Here is a 23,102-nt window from a genome sequence, read left to right as displayed (position 1 = left end):
TTTAAACAAAATTAAAAAATATGAAAAGGTGACAGGTTCGGCACACTTTTGCTGTAACGCTACAACTCATGTATATGTAGGCTAAAATAAGATATATTAAAAAATAATTTCAGTGTGATTTTGAGACTTTTAAGCACAGTTAGGAAATGCTTGAACTATTTTATCAGGTAAAGTTAGGAAATAATCAGCTAAAACCATTGTAATGAAAGTAGGTTATTATTCAATTATCACTAGGCTATCTAATAATTTTAATATATTTTGCTTTACATCCGTTCATAAGTCAAACAAAAGTGTGTTTATTAAATATTTAAATTTATCTCAATAATTTCAACCGAGAATGAATGTTTAAGAACAGTTATGCCTTTTTATGTTTTACTGCATGTCACGCACGCATGCACGCGCGCGATCACGAAATAGTAAAAGTGGCCAACGCGCATGCGCGAGACTGGTAAACCATGGCGGATTCAGGAAGCGAGGATATAGCGGTGATTGGAAACACAGATCTGACTCCTTCGGAGTCGGAAAACAACCTTAAGAACACGGTAAAGTCCTTATCTGAACGTTTTTATGCGGCGTCCCCCGATGGTGTGCTGTTTTGTAGTTGTCGCGTGGGTGAGCGCGTGATCGTTGTACAGTGCTTTGGCTGATGAATGGCTATGTTAGTATTGCTAAAATATCAGCAGGTTCTGCGAACACATTAGTTGAACTAAATACATGTTGTTGTTTTTTTATTGCACTGTTAATGAATAAAAATAACGAGGAATAAAGAATGCTTATGTAAAGCCGCGTACGTAGAAAGTTGCTTTACTTATGCAATGAACTGAAGAGCCTTTGCCACGTAATGTTAGTTTGTAAACACCCAGTTTCTCATTCACTCAAATACAGCTCCATATTTGAATTTCTTTATGGGCTGAAGCTTCAGACGTGGGAATAAAATGTCCTATATCTGCTATTAGTTTTTTTTTTAAATATAGCAACATTTACATTAAGAAAGTGATCAGAAGTTATCACAAGAAAGTTATTAATTAAAATGAACAATTTTTTGTTTTCTTTTTATGAATATTATGACATTATTGCACGCAAATCTTAAACCTCCTGTCAAGTTGCTGAAAAACAGTGTGAAACCATCTTCTAGTATCAATTTGTTCATTTATTTATTGTGTAGATTTATAATACATTTTTGTTGGTCGCATTATGTCTGTATCTGATGGTGTTTACTCACACTGAGCAATACTGCAAGCATAGAAAACATTTAATATTGTGACAAAATGAAAGCAGGAGATTTTACCCGAATTGTGAATAGCTTGCTTTTTATACCACCTGCTTTTGGCTAACAATAAAAGATAGCTGATCATAGTTCATGTCAGAGATGTAAATGAAAGACTCTTGGCCTTTTTATTTTGGAAAGGGATGAACCTTTTATATTTCCAGACTTCCTGTTTCAGAAGGAAATATGTCAACATAGGCAAGAAAACTCTTCTCGTCAAGATATTCAAAGCATAGACGTCATTTTCCACGAATGTGAAGATGCTTGTAAAAAATATCCTCAACTGTTTTAATCTAAAATCTCAACCTCAATATCTAAAAGTGTCCTTGACCATTTTTTCATTGAAAGTATCATACGGATTACTGTAATGGAATTGAACATTGGGATTCTCTGGACAAACATTTACAGATGGTTGAAAAAGGGACAAGTCTTCTGAAGAAGATGGAGATCAGTGTGGCTGAAGCAGAGAAGAGGACTGGGAAGAATGCCGTCAACATGCAGGAGACTTATACAGTGTATCTTATAGAGACGAGGTAAGACACTTGACTTCACTTTCACAGTGCTACAACATGTCATTAAAGGTGAAATATATAATTTCACCACAACTACAAAAGTAATAAATGTTTTCGAAAAGTCCCACCCCAAAATCACGCATTGGTTGTGCATATGTTGCTGTGTCAGGTTTTTTGAGAATCAAGATTTGAATGAATTGATTACTTTTTGTTCAGCTGATTACTTACAGTAGCGTTAAATTTGACATGAAATAGAAATTCACCCTATATATACTGAAAAAATTGTTGTAAATAAAGATAATTCAAAGTGCTGTTTTAGCCTTCCTAATTCAAAATGTCACATTTAATTAAATGTGTTTGTTGCGGTTTCTTTGTAATTATTTGTGAAATTTACCAGCAATTTCTGAATGAAGTAAGTAAATCAAGAAAATCCTTTTTTGTAAGTATATTTTCTAAATGCGTGTTATTGATTTCATCACAACCATTCATGCAGGTGATTCATTTATTACATTTATCATTTTTATGTAGTTTTTAAATGTCATAAAACAAAATTCTTTCTGGTGACGTATGCTGGATTTCTCCTGTCACTCTGCCCTTTTCTACAATCGACTGCAAGCTTGCATTAAAATCTAATCCGAATAATTATACTATGGAGTTTCTATTAGCCATTGCGGAAGATCCGTGAATTGTCTTCGTGAATGCCAATAACCTATTGTAGACGAACCAGGTTTACACATTGACCGTCAGACTGAACTATGAACTGAATCCAAAATATGAAGGAGTCACATACAGCATAGTTAGACCAGCTCAGGAACTGTGGAAAGCGGCAGCAGACTGGTAGAGACCATCGGATTTCCTCTCTTTAAGTCCACTTCATAATTAAATATTTACACTAGACCTTTTCTTCCTGTGCCTGGAACTGTCACTTTAATGTTCTTTCTACATCAGGTAAAACAAAACAGGAGTATCCCATTTGACAGGAAGTGACATGCAACAGAAGTGTCACTTTCACCTTTGCCCCCACGTCCGCCCCCCCTTCACCCCACCAAGCTTTGTGTTGGGAAGAGGGACGTGTCTTTCTGGAGAGGGTGATGAGTCAGCGCTTCAAGCAGATGTGCTTTGTCTGTGTTTCCAGCAGCGCCAAACACACACACACACACACACACACACACACACACACTGGCCAGAGTGCAGTGACATATTATCACATGATACAAAAACAATACTTAGTGGTCGAACTCATAAAATCACTGTCTTTAACCAAGACATTTTCAAATGTGTTTTTTGGGACCGTCCTGTAACTGGAAAATCATCCATAACCAGATTTGTACATTTTCCTATTGAAATGAAAATTGTGCTTGTTCATGCAAAAAGTTACCTTTAGTTTCTACATTGACATTTATGCGTTTGGCAGACATTTATTGAAAACGACTTGCATTGCATTGAAGATTTTTTTCATTTTACCAGTGCATCCCCTAGGAAATGAACCCATGACCTTGGTGTTGCTGGCATACTGCACATGCAAACACTGGGCTTTAGAGAACAGTTTGGTGCCGCTGATCTTGGGGAAAGTTGTAAAGTCTGAGTGGAGAATGTCTCCCAGCCAATCCGCACCTTCTTTGTGCTTTGATTTCATCATGGATTATTAGTGTGGAGCTAAGATATTTGCACCCATTTCTTCCCTGGAGCCCTCAGGAAGCACTAATTTCAAAGTCTCCCCATTTTCTTCAATGTTCCCCCTCTTCCCCATTTATATTTCCCTCCCTGTATCTCTTAATTTCGGTTGCATTTTTCCATCTGAATGATTCAGGGCTCGACTAAAAAATCCAATTGAAAAAAATGTTACTTAAAATTTGTAGCTGTACTACTAAGCTGTAAAATATTTTATTTCATTGGAAATAATTAATTAATTAAAAAGAAGTTAATTAAAATGATTCATAATTGAGTAATAATGAAATACATTTCATGTGTTCAGTCTGTTATGGGATTGTGCTGTATTTTGGAGGAAACATCTGTGTGTGTGCAGCTGTGCACTTCCATTTTAAAGTTTGGTCCTATGTGCTCACCAGTGCTGCATCTATTTGATCAACAATACAATAAAAAAGGAAATATTTAGAAATATTATTACAATTTAAAATGAAAGTTTCTATTATAAAAGATTTTTAAAAGTCATTTATTTCTGTGATGGCAAATCAGAATTTTCAGCAGGTATTACTCCAAGCTTCAGTGTCACATGATCCTTCAGAAATCATTCTAATAAGCTGATTTGCTGCATAAGAAACATGTCTCATTGTGAAAGAGAAAGAAAGTGACGTGACATTCAGCCAAGTACGGTGACCCATACTCAGAATTTTTGCTCTGCATTTAACCCATCCAAAGTGCACACACACAGCAGTGAACACACACAGCAGTGAACACACACAGCAGTGAACCCCCCCCCCCATTAACCATTAAAAATGATCAACTGGGAAAATCAAAAAATTGCGGGATGCCTGATTATCGAATCATGTGATTTTCTCCCGAGGGGGAAATTTCTAGTGCCCCCCCACCCGGAACTGACCCTGGAGTGATCTTTAATTAATGCAGGAGAGTTCATATGCATCTCCATCATTGCAGCGTGATTTAGTAGAGTTCTGCTCCTAAATTAGCAGTGTTCATGGCTTTATGCACTAGGAATTCAGCAAGATTACACAGCACCGTTAAACCTTTGGCATGTGTTTGAAAATGCCCTTACAATGACTACTTTCATAAACTAGAACCACAACTTGAAACTTCGTAGATCTCTGCAGTGTTTATTTCAGAATAATTTTGTTTAGAAATTAGCTTAAACCAACTCCACATTTCGTGACGGAAGTGTTTTTAGTCCTTTTCCAGTGACGTACATATTGGTTTATACCAATCTTTTTATAGAAAGGCTATTTCACTCCATTCTGGCAGTCTGTTCATTTGTTCTCTGTTTTTAGGCCGGTGGATGCTGCGTCAGAAGGGAACAATCCTGTCCCAGATTCATTGTGGAGGCGTTACAGCGAGTTTGAGCTGCTTAGAAACTATCTGTTAGTCACCTATCCATTTGTGGTGGTTCCTCCATTGCCTGAGAAACGGGTATGCAAGACGACTTGGTTACTGCTGCTCGTAAATGGGATTTGAATTTATGCACTCTAACTTCATGCTTTTTGCAACAGGCTGAATTTGTTTGGCACAAGCTGTCAGCAGACAACATGGACCCTGACTTTGTGGAGAGGCGTAGGGTTGGACTAGAGAACTTCCTGCTCCGAGTGGCCTCACACCCAGCCCTGTCCAGTGACAAGATCTTCTATTTGTTCCTCACTGAGGTAGAGAGTTCTCCCTAAAGCTGACTGGACAAAGCGAAGGGTGTATCAAACCAGTAGCATGCCACTCACACTTTGTAGTAGAGAGGATATTCCATTTGTATTCAATTCCTAATTTGTAATTAACATAGAAAGTTTTTGTAGATTTTTATAGAATTAATTTTTGTTTCTATTATGCTGTCAGTGTTTAAAAAAATTATAATCAATTGATGGCCTAGTAGAAATCAATTGAAAAAATAAATAACCACAAATAATTGCATATACAATACCAATGAATAAACCTACAATTATCAAGGCAGATTAACAAAGAATGAATGTTGGCTTTAGATTCCAATGTTTTCATTTTATTTCTATAACTCTACTATTTAAACGTTTGGGATCAGTAAGATTTTTTTAATGTTTTGAGCAAAAATCGTTAAAATGTAATATTGGTGAACAATATTACAGTTTGAAATAACTGAATTCTATTTGAATATATTTTAAAATGTAATTTATTCCCGTGACGGCAAAGCTTCAATCTTTCAGAAGTCATTCTAATCTGCTAAATTGGTGCCCAAAACATTTCTAACTTTTATCAATGTTGAAAACAGTTGTGCTGCTTATTATTTTTGTGGAAACTTTTAGAGTTTAATGCGGATAAAAAAAAATAACAACAATAAAATCTTACTGATCCCAAACTTTTGAACAATAGTGTAAGATTATAAATTACCTACTTTACAGTCCAGCAATTCATTAATTTTTGTAAATAATTGAACTAAATTAATTTGTTAATTTGATTTATGGCATTTCATGCTGATAATGTCCTCTGCCAGTGTCAGAAATTGCATCTTTTCTCTGCCCCACAGGAAAATGGTTGGAAGGAAACCGTGTTTGAGACGGGATTTCAGGCAAAGGTATATAGGCACTTTCTAGTTCATTGGGTTCTTTCTCTCTCCAAACCTCTACCCATGACTCTGTTATTTATATATTTCTTCTCACCATAGGTCAATATATATATGTTGATATAAATATGTGCTAAATTTCAAATAAAAATTGTGTGAAGTAACTGAATTGCTACTGCGGTGAAGAATCTGTTATCAGTACGCTGTAGTTTATGTAAACAGGCACAGGAAGTCTGTTGGACCGTTCTGGTTCAAAGGAGAAAGAGCAGTGCTTTATGTTAGTGTATATTATTGCCATTTTGCAGCGTTTATCTGATCTCAGTCGTTTAAAAAGATTGTTGTAAGGAGTGCCTTTAATCCTGTTTTACACCATCTGAAAAACAAAACCCAAACATGAATGTGTCTGTCAACATTTGGCCTTTGTCCTTCTTACAGGCCGATTCAAGATTAAAAGCTTTACATGCCACATTCAGAGTGAAGAATCCAGACAAGTAAGTCATTTTTGCAAACCGTCATGAAATGCATAAAGATATGGCCGTGCTGAAACATTGACCCGTGTGTGTGTGTGTGTGTGTGTTTCACAGGCGATTTGCAGAAATGAAACACTACGGCGATGAGCTGCAAGCTGTTATTTCGCAACTGCTGAGAGTTCGTGCAGTGAGTATAAACAAAGTCAAGACAGCCGAATATACAGCTTTTTCACTCCAACAAATGCCAAATTTAAGTATTGCATTTATTAGGTGATATTAGGGACATAAACGGTAAGGAAAGCGATTTTGTTGATATTAACAGTTCTTTTAGTACTTTTGAGAAAGCAGCACGATACAGTTTTAGCCAACTCTTCTGAACTAGTGTTTATTCCAAAAAGGTTATATTTTCATATGAACAGTCTGTATTTACACTGATTTACAGTAAATCTTAAAAGACTGTTTTTGATTTTTTAAATATATATATTAAATCTATATATCTGGTAGCATTTGAATCATAGAGTGGATCTTATGAAAATTTACTTTTTTTTATTATCTATCTAATAATTTACTAACAGAGTAACATTCTTCTTTTAGAGAGCAGCTGATCGCCTGTATGGAGTCTACAAAGTTCACGGAAATTATGGAAGAGTCTTTAGGTGATGTTTTTTTTTAAGGGATAGTTCACTCAGATATGAATATTTTACTTAATTTTTACAAAACTGAAATGGCTTACTTCTTTCTGTGGGGCACAGAAAGATTATGTTTTGCAGTATGTCCATATGATGTCCATGTTTATATGCATATCATTGTCTGATTATGGTTTATGTTTTGGTTAAGACTTTATTCCTGAAAAAAGACATTTACATGTTAAAAATGTCGGGGGTCTGTAAGATTATCATTTACCAAGTATGCATTACATTTATTAATAGTAAAAACCTTTGCATAGCTACAAAAATTATATTGTTCAATAATGCATACAATCATGGTCAACAAACAGCTACATAAAAGTCTATATACGACCTGTGCATTATATTTCTGAAACTATACAATCATTGTCTCACAATATAATCAGCACGCAGTTCAATCACAATTTAGTGCACTCATTTCAAAGGAGCCAGACATCTTTTATAATGTGCTCTGTAAACTGTTTTTGTGAGAAGCATCTTTGGGGGTAAATCTTTTGGGTTGTGATTTGTGTAGCTGCAGTCAGCTGCATTGGTTCAATGTGAGTCTTTGTTTGTTTTGGACAGCGAATGGAGTGCCATAGAGAAAGAGATGGGAGATGGGCTGCAGAGCGCTGGCCATCACATGGACGCGTGAGTTCACAGCATATGCAACACAGACACTTTATGAGCCATTCTCATGTACCTTTATGGGATTAGTGCAAGACTTTATTGCAGCTGGTTTTGATTGTGTTTTCTCCTGCCTGGGACGATCCTGTTACCCTCTGAGAGCTCATTGAGGGACCTGATATATGAAGGTGCTGTATGATATACCCCATGACTCTCCCGTGATTCTACACGTGTGCTCCTGGTACTGAGCTGTAAAACACATTTGCCGAATTGATCTGAATCCTCTCCGATTTCCATTCATGGCCCCCCATAACAAGTAGCCAGTAAGATGAGCCCTTGGGAGGCTCGGGTTTTGATTTTGGCTGGCAGGCCATGCCGCAAATCTCCGGCAGCCATGGCCAAAACGTTTAGTGTTATTTTTTTTTCAACATTATGATGATGTTGTGAGAGGGACTTTCTCGCAGTAGTGTCCTTAGTGAGTCTTTAACCAGCACCTTCGTTTCTATACTGGTTTTGTATTGCTGTCTGCTCTGATGGATTCCAGATTTCTGTGCTTGGTAGAAAGGTCAAAGGTCAGAGCCCAATGCACCGGGTCTTTTCTTGCTCTTTCTTGCAAGACTGCATTTATATATATGTATGTATGTATATATATATATATATATATATATATATATAAAAATTGCAATATTGTGAAATTTTAATATATTTAAAACTGTAGCTTATTTCTCTGATGCAAAGCTGAATTTTTCAGATTTTAATCTGGAATCTTTGTTGAATAGAAAGTACAAAAGAACAGCTTTATGTGAAATAGAAATCTTTTGTAACATTGTAAATGTCTTTCTTGTCACCTTTAATCAATTTAATGCATCCTTACTGAATACAAATATATCATATAAACTAATTTCTTTCAACAAAATAAATCTTACTGACTTCAAACTTCACCTGTGAACATATCAGGTGAAGTACATGGAAGTGTTGTGTCAACTACCCTTTTGATCAGGGACTTTCGTATGTTACAGGTATGCTGCTTCTGTAGACGATATTCTAGAGGAAGAAGAGCATTATGCTGATCAGCTGAAGGAGTACCTTTTCTATGCAGATGCATTAAGGTACAATATTCCTTGCCTCATTCATTAATGTTACGTTACCTAATTTTAAAAGATTAGTTCACTTAAATTGAGAATTGTGTTAATTTATTTCCCTGTACTACTTTAAATGTGACCTGAAGCATACTGTACATGGGTCCTGTTCTCACTGAACTCCCACCTTAATGATTAAGTTGTATGCAACTTTTGGTACACTGTGAACACAAACCTCTATCAGTTCCCAGTTTTCTTAAAAGGGATCACACTGAAGGGCATCTAGACTTTGTTCAACAATTTCCATAAGATGGGGATGATCTGCTTTTATGGTTGATTTTGTATATTTTGTGGTTTATGTGGTTTCACAGGACCGTGTGTAGGAAGCATGAACTGACACAGTATGAACTGGAGATGGCCGTCCAGGATCTGACCTCTAAGAAACAGCAGCGAGAGGAACTCGCCACAGGGGTCAGTGTCCATTCAACCACATGACACAGCTCAACATCACCCATCTAACTCCTGGAATGGGGGACTTTCCAGGAAGATTTATTTAAACCAGTACCCATGTTGTATCACAAGAAGGAGGGAAAAAATAGGCAAACAATTATAAAACAGAAGTAATAAATAAAACCCTTTTTGTGTTATTTTCTGTTTTTAAATGTATAGAATATAAGTTGGCATGATTTAAAAATATACATTTATATATAGCATAGTTTGATATAATTCAGCATTTACTACAGCATTAAACATTTACATTAAGTTAAATTTTTAGGTGCTTCATAGTCAAAATGTAGAATATCATCAGGTTTTGCATAGTGAATTTTGGGAGTAAAAATTTCCATATTTCAGCTTTCTGCAAATAAACATGGGAGGAAAAGTGTGGTTTACTCCAGCCAGTGGGTGTGATTTTACTTTTTAAATTTTTTTCTGTGTAGACGATACGGACCTTCTCTTTGAAGGGAATGACCAGTAAACTGTTTGGACAAGAGACCCCAGAGCAGAGAGAGGCCAAGCTGAAAATGCTGGAGACACAGATTGAAGAAGGAGAGGAACTGGTCAAAGAAAGAAACTCTGAATGCGAGTAAGCAGTGCGCTATTCCCACACAATTAAATTGATGAAGAGCAATAAATGTTGTTAGAAAATGGTTCTTAATTAGGTGGTTTATGAGCTGACAATGTTGCACAACAAAACTGCATTGCCTTCTCATTCCCTGCGGCAATACGGAAATTATGAAATAAGCTTATGCTGTTGCATTTCTGAGAAACCAAACCCAAACCCAAAACAGGCTAAAAATGCAAGTCTTTTTTAAAAATAAGTAGATTTGGGGATTCAGCCATTCATGTCAAGCTTCATCGAAATAGTCATTTCACATCACATCTTTTTTTTTTTTTTTTTTTTGTAGTGAGTTTGTGAAAAGTGCATGGGTGGACATTGAGAGGTTCAAAGAGCAGAAAGACCATGATCTCAGAGAGGCTCTCATCAGCTATGCCATCATGCAGATCAGCATGTGCAAAAAGGTAAGTGTCGTCAAAGCCGGCAAAATAAACTTCAAAAATGACTGTGTCATTACAAAACCAGCAAAACACAATCTTTATACTGATCAGACACAATGGAGAAGTGATATAGTGGCAATGAAACATAAGCATATATCTTTTTTTAGGGAATTCAGGTGTGGAACAATGCTAAAGAGTGCTTCAATAAGATGTGAGGGTTCCAGCTACGACTACCAGAACACCAGGAGGCCTTGGAGATGTCAATCCAGAGAAGCACACACTCCTAAAGACTGACCTTGGGGTCTAAAGTCTTCCTCTCAATCCTAAACATTTGTCAGCCTCTTGCATCAGGTGCTCTGGTGTAAAAAGGTATCAAATAATATTGACATACACTAGTTTCAGAGTCCAGATAGTGAATGGATGGGGTGCTGTTTTATTTATTTCCAGATTTTAAACCTGGTTACTTTTGTGACTGCACTATTTTGACCTACACAAGAGCTTGTGAAGGTAACGGACGATTCTTAACACTTCAGATACACAAGAACGACTTAATTGGTATTGATTAATCTTGAACAATGGAATCATTTCTTTATAATATGTATTTTTCTTGATGCTGTTTGATGTCAAAATGTGTGCCAAAATCATTCCTTTTTCTACTTTCCATCAAAGTTTTAACTACTTTAGCTCACCATAAAACAAAAGCACAGATTAAAATTGTCGACGCAAAATAAGAGGGTGGGATTTTGAGGGAGGGAAAAAAAGTGAATCCAGCCGTTCCATTTTTATTTTAACCCGCACCCCCTTCATAATTGTAGTCTTGCACATCTGGAAAATGATCTTTATCACCTGGCTCAGAGGACACCTAAAGTCAGATTTCCTAAGAAAGGAAAGTAACTTATTCGCGTGCAAACTAAATTGGCCTTTACGCCCATACAGCAAACAAAGTTGCAAACATTCATCATAATATGCTGCTCCTTCACTTTTTCTGCACATTCAGTCATAAAAACATAAGCTGTTTATATCACTGACCCCCTCCCTTTAAATGGGTCAGTTCATCTGAGAAATATTAATATGCTGTTTATGCCTTATTCAAGCATATTTTCTTTGTTGCTACAGCTTCCACTATGAATGCCATATTTGTCATTTGTTATGATGAGTGGGCGGGTCAGTGTTTTGATATAAGTCTGGCTGAAGGAACACGAAGGTCACAGGAAAGGCAGGATATAATAATTTTCTCATTTTAGAGCTGCATGAATAATTCGGCCTGACCCCCTGGTCATTTGGTTAATTTTTTTTTGGGTTTAGAGTAGGGCAAAGGTAACCATTTTGTATATATTCTGTTAAAATCGTTGTATAACACTAATGATAATAATAAAAAATAACATTACCATTATCATTTAGCTTGTGTTTTCATTTGTAGTGAGGCTCGCACGATTTTCATGTGTTCATCTATTTTAATAGTCTAAGAGCTCCGCGGTGATCTTTTCTTTAATGTGGAGTTAATTTTGACTATGCTTAAATTTATATGAAATTTTTTAGTTTGAGGTGTAACTTTAATAAAAATACACTGTGCATGAGAATGCTTCTGTATATAACCAAATATACAGTGCCCTCCATAAGTATTGGAACAAAACTGTTATGTTTGTTGTGGAGTCAAAGATGAATATGAGACAAAACTACAGAATGTCAAATTTTATTATTGGGTGATTCATTCAACACAAAGATGTTTTACCAGCTAAGAAGATCAGCACTTTCAGAGTTTCATCTCCCTGTCTGAAGTACTGGAACAGTTGCCTCACAGGCCTTTCTAAGCATTCAGCTGTGTCCTGTTGCATTGATTCTTCAGATATTAGAAGCAGGGAGTGTGTCTTATCAGTTACATCCATTGCTTCTGCATTCTAAGTCTTGCATTCGATGATGACACACACAAACCAGGATGAAGATGAGGAAGCCGACTCTAAAAGAAAAGCAGGCAATTTGGATTCTAAAAGAAAAGAGGAAGTCAATTAGAACTATAGGAAAAACAAAGAGCATGGAGAAATCAAGAATTTGGAAACTACCAGCAAGATCAGCAACCAACGATGACCTGATCGTTGAGAAAAACAACATTAGCTGATGACAGATAAATCATAAAAGCTGTGAAAATGAACATAAGACCAAGAGTCTGGTAATGTCTATGGGTTGCAGACCCACTGCTCTGATTGCAGCATGCAAGGGATCTGCAACTAAATATTAGCTTTGAATCTTTATCTGCTGTAAATTCAACGGTCCCAATACTTATGCTCACATCAAATAATGGGATGAACCAAAAGTGCTATCCTTTTTATTCTGTAAAACATGTATGTGTCAAAAGACCTAATAATAGAATGTGACATTCTGTAGTTTTTTTGCATATTCATCTTTTAATCATATTGGCAAATGTCTTGACTCCACAGCAGAGAAAGCTATTTCATCTTTACAGTTCCAATATTTATGGAGGGCACTGTATTTAAACTTAAATCAAGTTTAAATAACCAAGTTTAAATGTAAACTTTAATCAAGGTTAAACTACAAATGTCTTATGTTATCTCTGTACACTAAACTGAAGTGGGAGAAAGTATTTTAACACTGGAAAACAATCCATTCTTTAACATGAGCTGTGTACTGGTAAAAAGAATGCATTTCTTTAAACTTATCAATTGTAGTGATCTCTACAGCCTCAGCCTTTTTCTCAGGAGGAATCGCCATTCGTTTTTTGTTGTTGTAATGCTTCCCTCTAGTGGTGTGTTATACTTATGAACAATCTTTTATTAAAAAAGCCTTTGATATAACAGACTGGTAAGATGTTTGGTTTAGCACGGGTTAAACCAAGGTAAATGAGTTGACACTTTTCTTGTTTACTTCACAGTTCTTCATTTTATCCACTTAAATATCTTATTAAATTGAGCCCAAATCAGAAATGAATGTTTGTTTATATTTAAATGCCACTAATTCTCTTCTTCAGGTTGATTTTAGGGCAGTGGTTCTCATCCTTTTTGACTTATATTTTCTATGGTATTTATCTTGTAATAATGACAACGCTACTTGTCAGAAACTTAATTAAACATTGATTCATTTTGTGATTCTATGATATTTTGTGTCCTTTAATAAAATAAAAGTTTTAGAGGGGAACTGTTTTGTGTTGTTTTAAGCATTTTAAGTGTTTGCATAGTTTGTTTTAGTGCCTTTTTAACCATTGAGGGTCAGTTTCTTTCTATTCACATAGAACAGTGCATTTTTTTATGTAGAAACATTAAAATTTACTTTTAAATGCCTCATGTGACGTCATTAAATTAAATGCACAATCTGAACGGAGATAATTAGGTTATAAAATGCTATAGGCGTATTTAGATAGACCTGAAATAAAAAATAACAGATTTTACAAATTAAATGTTTGTTTGCTTGTTTATTTAACCTGCGCAATTGATATTTCTTTATCATTGTTATTATTCCTTTTTTTTTTTAAATACCACTCTCTGGCAAAAATAAATAAATAAATAAAAAAGAATCACTGAAATTCATGATTCTATTACATGAGTCTTGAATAGTACACTCGAGGGTTAATAATTGATGCTTAGATAGGATGAAGGAAATCTTGGCCCATCTGTTCATGAATAAATCAATTTATATAACATACCACATCATCCTCTATTATTAGCTCCACTTATTGCTTGCATATATTTCAAACAGCAAGCAAACACGTCCTGTCAGTCTCATCAAGAGCGGGTCCGCTGCGATCCCACAATGCACCGCTGCGCAGCTGCAGATGGAATGTAGCTCGCTAGCCTCTCGCGCTAGCCGCGGCGTCGCAGTAAAGTTTGACAAACACATCATGAGCGGCTCGAACCCGCCGCCAGCGCTGCACTGAAGACACATGCGGTACGTATACTCTCCATCCGCGAAGGACTTCGATACAATCAGCCGAGAAAATGTTTGTAGTCCGGCCTCTGTGTGCGTGCTGAAACGGCAGCATAGAAATTGAGATCAGGCCGATTTTAAACTAAAATGCATATGGTAAAATACATTAAAGTCAGTATTTAATACAGTAGCCTTATTAAGCTCACGTCAGATTAAATGCTCAGCTGTATCTCTGACAGTGGCAACAGGCAGCCAGTGTAAACACATTCATGTAACGTTACTCTAAGTTTTTGTGTTAGTTTATGCACACCCGCATTATCAAGTCTGTACACTTAGAGCTTAAACTCATATCTTAGGCCATTTTAGTTTTATTTTAAATCATATGTTGATCCCATTGACTCTATGGTTGATCTACTTCCTATGCAGGTCGTATTTAGTTCAGGTTGATGATTGACATGTCAGAACTTGACTTTTACAAAGTCTATGCATGTGGATTTTTTTTTTTTCACCACTGATATAATGTTTGCTTTTCTACAGTCAAGATTGACTTGCTCATTGGACACATTAAGGGAGAATGTTCTGCAGAGATGCTATGGAACAATATGCATTGTGAAAATGTTATAAAAATAAGATTTAATTGGCCTGTCTCATATAGTTGCCAACCAGCTCATATAAGTCAGTAGAATAAGAAAATAATTATGTAAATGAATCTCAGTCTCATATTTATGAGGTATGAGGATTAAATGCAGCTTAAATCTTTAAGTATTGAAAAGTATGAAAATGTTATGTCACATTTATTTATATACTATAGCTCTTTATAGATTACAGGTTGTTTCAGGGCAACTTTACAGTAATAACAGCTGTACAGCAGGACTACAGTATATAAATAGTCTACTGAATATAATTGTCTTTTAAGTCTCATTAAAATAGTAAGAACTACAAGCAGTAATCTGACATAAAAATGCATTAGGGATGTTAATTTTGTTCAGTTTTCCTAACCGGAAACCAACGATTGTTAAATGATTATTAACCGTTAACCGACAAGATTATTTTAATTAGATTTGATTTAGATTAGAAAAGGATAAGTCTCTGTGACCTGTTAAAAATATGAACATTTGTTTCCCGGGGATTAATTTTACATGCACAAAAAGCAAACACCAGAACATGAGGATTCACATGGTCTTCATAATGCATCACGCACCTGCAGCACTTCTGCGAGCGGAGAAAAACATAATAAAGCTAGTCTATATATAGCAAATAAATAGGCCTCTATGAGAAATATATTTTTACTTGACTAACAAATTACGTTAAGTCTGGCAAGTAAACTAAAATATTTATGAGCCAATGGTGATTCAATTGCCAAGGTGTCCATAGAGGGTTGGCATTAGGCCTATTTCTGAATGAAATTATAAAATGTGACTTTTTAATAGTATACACAATATATATATATTTCTTTTCTCTAAATTTTTTTTAATACGTGTAGCATAGCCTATTTTAACAATGCAGCAAACATTTTTTAATATTTTCATAAATTGCTGAAAATAAATGACTTTTTAAACCATTTAACTGATCATATTAATCAGTCAAAATTCTTAACAGTCTCTTAACTGTTAAAATGAACATCCCTAAAAGGCATGAATGCTTCCTAATTAAATTAGTTTATGCTGCAGTGGCAATTTTGACAATAACTGTTCAAGACGTGTCAAGTCAGATTGAGTTTGTCATTTCTCCTCTTTCTAGCAGGAGATGAAAATGATTTTGGTTTGATTGTACATAGAGGCTAGACCAGCACTGGGTTCCAGAAGTCTGAGATCACATTGAAAATATCCTCTTTATTTTATTTAAACCTTGAAATAACGTTTTGGGATTTTTCAAAAGATCCCATTTCTCTTTGGATCATTCTCAAATCATGCTGGAGAATATGGATCATCGGGTTTAGCTGCTTCTTGTCAAAAGGGAAGGGGATATGAGGTTTGTTTTCTTTAAGCTCAAACTTGTTGTTTCTCTCAGCCAGGTCAACAGAGAGGAAGTGCTGTGAACGCAGCTTTGTTGACTGCTGATAGGAATCCTTATGTTGGTCCTGTCTCTTCCTGTAGCTTCAGCTCAACTGCTCAGCGTTCAGCGATGAACATTGATGACAAGCTGGAGGGGATGCTCATGAAATGTAGCCCTGTGGGGCTTCACCACTCATCCAGAGCTTTGGGACCCTCAAGGGTGGACAGAAGAGGAAGGAGAGGAAGTTTGGATATGACACTTGGGGAACGGAGCTTGGCTAATCATCCCCTTTTGGCAGAGGAGGATGATGAGGATGAGGATGATGAAGATGAGGATGAAGACCTGGCAGGTGGAGGCCTAACCTCGCATGATCTGATATCCCAGGATGACCTCATGGCTCATGAGGAGACAGATAAAAAGGACAGACAGGATGAAGCAGCTTTCTCACAGCGAATCTCTCATAAATTACACTATACACTCAATATGCCAGTAAGTGTACAACTGTTCGAGCTGATTAAGAGCTAGTTACCGCTGCGCTTTAGCAATATTATTTATTTTACTTGTGCAAGTTCCAACAGCATTGTGAGTACATTTTGGGTAATGTAAGTTTTCAGCAAATTTGACCAGATTGTCAGAATTAAACTGTATTATGGCTGTATCATGGTAAAAATACATGTATAAAAAGATATTATTAATTCAGTAAATTAATTGAATGAATGATTGTTGTTGTTACTTTTGTTAGGTAAATATAAAGCAGGAGATGAAAGTGCCAGACTCATTGATTCTCAATAAAAAGGAGAAGAAACCGGGGAGGGACCCATCTGACTTTCACAAAAAGAAGAAGAGAAAGCAGCGCTCGCCTGCAAAGGTTTAATATAATTCATCAGAGATGCCACTGATAAAATACCAGTATGCTCTAAAATACCTAAATGTGTGAGATACTTTACAGTGCAAAACAGTGGTGGTAAAGTAATTTAAAGTTTTAAGTGAGATTGAAAGTGTCCTGAAATTGCTTAATTTGTCTGCTTGCTTTTTTTTAAATATAATTGTATTTATATTAAAAGCTGCTTGTTTACTGAGGTGATTGCACTCATTGAAATATTATACAAAAAACTGCGATGCACATCTGTGAATAAGCTGAACTGACATGTATCATTTCATTTTATGGTACTGGTTAGCCAGGACATGAAGTATTATGACCACACAGATATGATGCTCTAAAAGAGCACAAGCATGAATGATAAGGTAAAGTAGATTTGAAACTATATTTCCTCACATCTTGTTAGATTCTCACTATTAATGAAGATGGCTCTCTTGGGCACCAGAACCCAAAGTCTCATGTCTGTGAACACTGCAATGCTGCTTTTCGGACAAACTACCATTTGCAAAGACATGTCTTCATTCACACAGGTAAGTGGTGTAATGTGTTTTGGGAATAAATGACACATAAAAGAACAAAATGGTGAACAGAATTTTTTTTTTTTGAAGGTGAAAAGCCTTTCCAGTGTAATCAGTGTGACATGCGCTTTATTCAGAAGTACCTGCTTCAGAGACATGAGAAGATCCACACAGGTAAGCAGAGATACATTATACCGGTGGCAAAAAAAGTGTCCTTTATGTTTCATTTCAAGGTGTTGTAAGACATTTTCTTCAAGAATGTACAGTGAAATCTTGATTGATGATCTATTTATTAATGTATCCATTGCAAGCCCCTTTTTCTGTGGTGCCTCTTTGTACTCTGAGAAAGCAAGTCTAGGGTTAAAAGCCTGCTTTTTCCCCTGTCAGTCTTGACTGGGAAAAAGTAGGGCTACTTGACTTGCCTAAATTGTTCTTTATATCTTTCATAATAGTATGTCATGTCGGCCTTTTAGGAGAAAAACCATTTCGCTGTGATGAGTGTGGAATGAAATTTATTCAGAAATACCACATGGAGAGACATAAGAGGACACACAGTGGGGAGAAGCCTTACCAGTGTGACTATTGCCATCAGGTAAGGGCAGTCCAAAGCAAATCAGTGCAGTTAAAATGTTAGCATGCATTATACAATCTGAAGCATGATGATGTATGTTTTTCCCAACAGTTTTTCTCCAGAACTGACAGAGTACTAAAGCACAGACGAATGTGCCATGAGAATAAGGACCGGAAGGTGCAGAAAACAGCTGCCAAAGACGGCCCTCTTCGCACCTCGGAGACATTGGGCTTCTCTTTTCCTACCAAGGAATGCACGCTTCCCAAGAAGAAACGTCAGAAGACCCTTGATAAAAGTCGAGTAGCGCTCACAAGTCCCAGTGTCGACAAAGTGGTTGAAGCTGGTAACGAAGAGAAGACGGAAGACCAGCTGGCCAAAAGTGAGTGTCTTCCTCTTTACACTGTAGCCACCAAGGTCAAGGATGAGTTTGTCATGACCGATTATTCCATTGAGCTCCCTGATTCCCCGCCTGGCAACCGGCATCTTGCAGGGGAGGAATCAGAGATCATCAATCCTCCGAAACTAGTCCTGAAGAAAATCGCCAGCAGGAGCGGTTTGAAACAGCAGGCCCTAGAACAGCCCCAGAGTCTCTCACCCTTGTCCTCATTCGAAGAGAGCAAAGTAACAAGATACACATTTGAAATTGTGGACAACAAAGGCCTCCTGGATGTCGAGACCAATCCTGACATGGAGTCGGTTGATTCCCTCCAAGGAGGACAAACAAAACCAACTGGAAGTAGCACAAATTATGATGACGCCATGCAGTTTCTCAAGAAGAAGCGATACCTTCAGGCGGCCACGGCAAACACTAGTCGAGACTATGCGCTTAATGTAAGCAGCATTGTGTCGCAGTCTTCAGTCACTCAGGCAGCTGTAGCAAGCGTCATCGATGAGACCGTTCCCGCCACAATCCTCTCTGAGACTCCAACGCTGAATGTGGAGATCAAGTCCAGTAACGAGAAGAACGTCCTTCCAGACGAGGTCCTGCAGACGCTTCTCGATCACTACTCCAATAAGGCCAACGGGCAAGCAGAGATTTCCTTCAGTGTGGCGGACACCGAGGTCACATCCAGCATCTCTATCAACTCTTCTGATGAGAGCAGTCCCAGTGAGACTTTGGGAGCCAGCTCACAAGCACCCCCGGCCGAGAAGGCCAGCCTTCTACAGGAGTACTCCAAGTTTCTCCAGCAAGCACTGGAAAGGACCAGTCAGAACGACACCTACCTGAACAACCAGAGTCTTACGTTTGTAAATGACAGTGCCAGTCTTGCTGGCCAGCCTTTGTTTTCCACGGAGAAGCAGTTCACCTCCCCATCCCGGTTCAGACCAAGCATGAACTCTCCATTGAGGTCCACCTTGGAGAAACCGAACTTTAGCATTTTAGTAGATTCCCAACACTCCTTCTCCTTTTCCGGTGATGAGACCAACCCTTCCTCAGTTTCGCCAACGGAGGACTTCCTCGACCAAGTGACTTCTCCCAAAAAAACAGATGCGCAAAGCATTAGTCAGACATTTCAGATCGCTACTTTTGACCAGAACTTTCGATCTCAGTTTCCAAGCTCACGAGCTGGACTATCCTCACAGTTTAGCATTGCCAGTGGACAAGTTAGCCTGAGAGGTCATGGAGGAACAGACTTCCCAGAGTTCTCTCTTGTTAATGAAACAAGAACTCAACTAACTTCATCTCCAGATGCTACAAGCAGCCAAACCTTTGGCTAAACAAGAGCTTTCAATTGAAGCATTTTAATGGCACTTTATAGTTCTGTCAGAGAAGGCAATGTGATATCTGTGCAAATACCTATGATTTTCCATCTTTAAACAATCACGCATGTGGAGCAGAGTGATGCACGCATTAGATTTAATTTATCAGCACTTCTAATGGAGACTATGGGATACTTTCGTGTCGTTGCATTATTTTATTTGTGCGTTACACATGTAGGGGTTGGGATGAATGCACTATGGCTTGCCAACTTAGTTAGCCTGTGCATTCTAAAATTAGGAATTTAAGCTACAACAATAGTTCTGTTGTAGTGGTCTAAATTAAAGGGTCAACGTAGCTTCCTAGAGAGAAAATTATACAAAAATCAATTCTAATTTGGCCTATTTTTAGCATTCATTTATTTTGCTTGGAACAACAGGATCAACAGACTGACCTAATAATGAAGGTCTATGGAAACTACTCTGACCTAGCGTTACAATCATTTTTTGCAATTGATTAGTTTTGTAACATGTTGTCTGGAGAGGTACTGAAAGGACCTTACACTGATGCTCTAGACTTGAGTAAGGCACTTCGTGATTGATGTACTGCAAGTCACTTTCGTTTTAAAAAACGAGTAACATTTTTCTGCCATTGTAAGCTAATTTGTGTATATAATTTTTGTGCATTTAATTACTTACTGGAGTGTTTTTAAAAATGTTTGCATTATATGCTCCCATAAAGAATCTCTCCTAGAAGCATTTTGTTTAGAGCAATCTGCAGGTATTGGCATACTGAATTTGTATGGACCTAGGATAGCCCATCATTTTATATAACCATAAAATATTTTTGCACATTTCTCCTAAGGTTATTGGATCAAAACAATAGACATTCTCATGTTACTTCTGAGCAGATCAGTACATATTCATTCGAGACTCTCTTGCCAATCAGATTTAGGAGCACATGGGGAACAAGGCATTTGTAGAGGGTTTGTTTTCTTGAGTTTTCAGATGCACTCAGTAGCTCATAAACATTACCCATTAAATAGCACTTTGAGCTCATGGGCTGTTTTTGTTATTTTTACTTTAAAGCACTTTTCAGTTCCCATCTTCCCTCTACATAATATACACATTTAATGTTGAGTGGAATCAAGAAAGATGATTTAAGAATATCTTAAAATCATATTCTTTGCTTTTTCGTTGTCTCAAAAACACCCCATCCATTACAAATATGTCTTTGTATCAGATGCACTTGCTTGTTACTTATTGCATTAACAGAGAACAAAAAATAAAGTGTAATGTTTGGTAAACTTATACTAATATGTATATGTACACAGCATTTATTAATCGCACATCTGTCTTTGTTGGCTTAAAGCTTTGTTTCTCTTTTCTCAGATTATTCATTGAAATGTATCTGCTTGCCCCATAACTATTAATCATAATCTTGATTAATCGTAGTTTTATGATTTATACTACTAGTATCATGACAAACTGTACACTCATTTATTTGTAAATCATTAAAAAATATATTCTGTAAATTGTTTAATGGTTTTAGAAACACACAAATTCACTCTGCTCATATTTTGTGAATGAGGCCCTTAAAGAACAGTCCGGGTTTTTTTTTTTTTTCTTTTTTTTTTCTTTTAAATTAGGCGTCAAAGACATTTTACTGTGTTTTTGAGTATGATCTATTATATGTGTGCCTAAACATTCCTTTATCGTCCCTTTATTTTTTACACATTGTAAATAGGTTATATATTTTAATTTGTGCATTTTGATGTGCACTCGTCTCTGAGTGTAGAGAGAGTGCGACATGATTTAATATTTACTGCCATTTTTTGACTCATTCCTGTAGTCCTTGATGGCTCTCAGCACAACTTTTGTGACTAAATCATGTTTGTGTTCGTTTGTAAAATTACAAATATACTGTCCTCTAAGAATTGCCTCTGAATGAGTTTTTAATAATTATAATTTGATTAAACCTTGTATGGATATCATAGACCATCAGAGGAGGAGTTTTTCGAATGTTATTTATCATTTCAATATGTGATACCTTCATTATAAATATTTAATCAATAATTACTGCTATAGATGCTCTAGAAATTGCTGAAAGTGAAATGATAAGTTGAGGGAAGACTTTAATGCTTTGTTTTTGCTTTATTTCCTTTTAGTAAATTGTGGATTTGTTTTATTCTTTTTTTATGCTCAATTGCTATTTGTAAAAGGTCATATCCATTTAGACACATGACTGTTGTTCTTTATTGACTGGGTATTTTGAGCATCAATGCTTCATCTGGTGTTACTTATGATGGATCATTGTTTTCTTTTAATTTTAATTTGAGTGAAAAATTTAATGGTTTTATTTAGTATGCTCTTCTGACTAGTTTTAAACATTTAATTTTATTGGGGAGTGCATGCCCTCTCCTCTAACTGTCTTTGTACACTGGTTATAATTTTATATGTATCCATTTTATCATAGCCAAATTATTCCCATAGAATATACTTTATTGCAATACTTTGCCTAAGACATAGGGAAAAGTTGTGATTGGATGTTTCTGATTGCGTGCCTCTTGATGTGTAATATTAAATTTCAAAAAAAACATCAACAGCCCCTGCCTGTTTAGTATAAGCACTACTGTGTGAATCTCATGAAACCATCCAAGAACGTGTCCGGTTCATTTTGAACAAAAATTGAAAAATGCATTTTGCTTAAAATAAATGAATCCAGTGTTTATAACTGTTCATATATATATATATATATATATATATATATATATATATATATATATATATATATTGCATTGTGATTGCATACACTACATACTTTATGACAATTAAGCATATTTCTCAACTTTAGGTAAATGAAAAAAAAAAAAAAAAAAAGGATATCCTGTAAATTATTTATTCACAGTAGTATTTATATGGTTTTAGTTCAATCCTAATGGAATGGTCCTTAAAATAGGATTCATTTTGTGAAAATATTTCTTGTTGTCTTAACCATGAGAACATTTTTGTGAGATAATCATACTGATAAAAATGTGGAACAGTGTTGAAAATAGGGGCTTTTAATCATGTATGGTTGACACATGACCACAGATTTGCATAAAAGCATCTTAAATAATTTTAATTGGACTTTACATAATATATTTCTACTGGTTAGTTGGACATTAACCACACCAGAAGACTAGTAACTAGTCAGAGAAAAGTGAATTGCAAGAGATGAACACAGGCAGCACACAA

General features: G+C 36.3%; 2 protein-coding genes across 4 annotated transcripts; both read left to right on the top strand.

Moving 5' to 3' along the window:
• The first annotated feature begins 409 nt into the window (after positions 1–409).
• On the top strand, positions 410–13,477 carry LOC113053040 (sorting nexin-4-like). The gene is made up of 14 exons (XM_026217654.1): positions 410–542; positions 1,676–1,800; positions 4,743–4,881; positions 4,962–5,111; positions 5,954–6,001; positions 6,425–6,480; positions 6,574–6,646; positions 7,054–7,115; positions 7,710–7,775; positions 8,771–8,860; positions 9,202–9,301; positions 9,769–9,914; positions 10,237–10,351; positions 10,495–13,477. The coding sequence occupies exons 1-14, from the start codon at positions 456–458 to the stop codon at positions 10,540–10,542; spliced, it is 1,305 nt and encodes a 434-aa protein (XP_026073439.1). The 5' UTR covers positions 410–455; the 3' UTR covers positions 10,543–13,477.
• Positions 13,478–14,046: 569 nt separating this feature from the next.
• On the top strand, positions 14,047–22,463 carry LOC113053039 (zinc finger protein 148-like). Of its 3 annotated transcripts, none has more exons than XM_026217651.1 (7): positions 14,047–14,224; positions 16,300–16,687; positions 16,941–17,066; positions 17,485–17,608; positions 17,687–17,770; positions 18,070–18,188; positions 18,279–22,463. In XM_026217651.1, exons 1-7 carry the CDS (start codon positions 14,220–14,222, stop codon positions 19,884–19,886), a joined length of 2,454 nt encoding a protein of 817 aa, XP_026073436.1. In that variant the 5' UTR covers positions 14,047–14,219; the 3' UTR covers positions 19,887–22,463. The 3 variants fall into 3 exon arrangements, with proteins under 3 accessions (XP_026073436.1, XP_026073438.1, XP_026073437.1); XM_026217653.1 differs by having other exon boundaries at positions 14,048–14,224; positions 16,218–16,687; XM_026217652.1 differs by having other exon boundaries at positions 14,048–14,224; positions 16,214–16,687.
• Positions 22,464–23,102: the final 639 nt, after the last annotated feature.

Source organism: Carassius auratus, chromosome 34 (assembly GCF_003368295.1).
Source record: "Carassius auratus strain Wakin chromosome 34, ASM336829v1, whole genome shotgun sequence".
Classification (NCBI taxonomy): domain Eukaryota; kingdom Metazoa; phylum Chordata; class Actinopteri; order Cypriniformes; family Cyprinidae; genus Carassius; species Carassius auratus.
This window is presented reverse-complemented; position numbering and strand designations above follow the sequence as displayed.

Coding starts and splice junctions, on each gene's coding strand:
- LOC113053039 (XM_026217651.1), top strand. Junction 17,771..18,069: donor ACATGAGAAGATCCACACAG/GTAAGCAGAGAT, acceptor TCGGCCTTTTAG/GAGAAAAACCATTTCGCTGT. Junction 18,189..18,278: donor AGTGTGACTATTGCCATCAG/GTAAGGGCAGTC, acceptor TTTTCCCAACAG/TTTTTCTCCAGAACTGACAG.
- LOC113053040 (XM_026217654.1), top strand. CDS start 456: ATGGCGGATTCAGGAAGCGAGGATATAGCGGTGATTGGAAACACAGAT. Junction 1,801..4,742: donor GTGTATCTTATAGAGACGAG/GTAAGACACTTG, acceptor CTCTGTTTTTAG/GCCGGTGGATGCTGCGTCAG. Junction 6,481..6,573: donor AGAGTGAAGAATCCAGACAA/GTAAGTCATTTT, acceptor TGTGTTTCACAG/GCGATTTGCAGAAATGAAAC.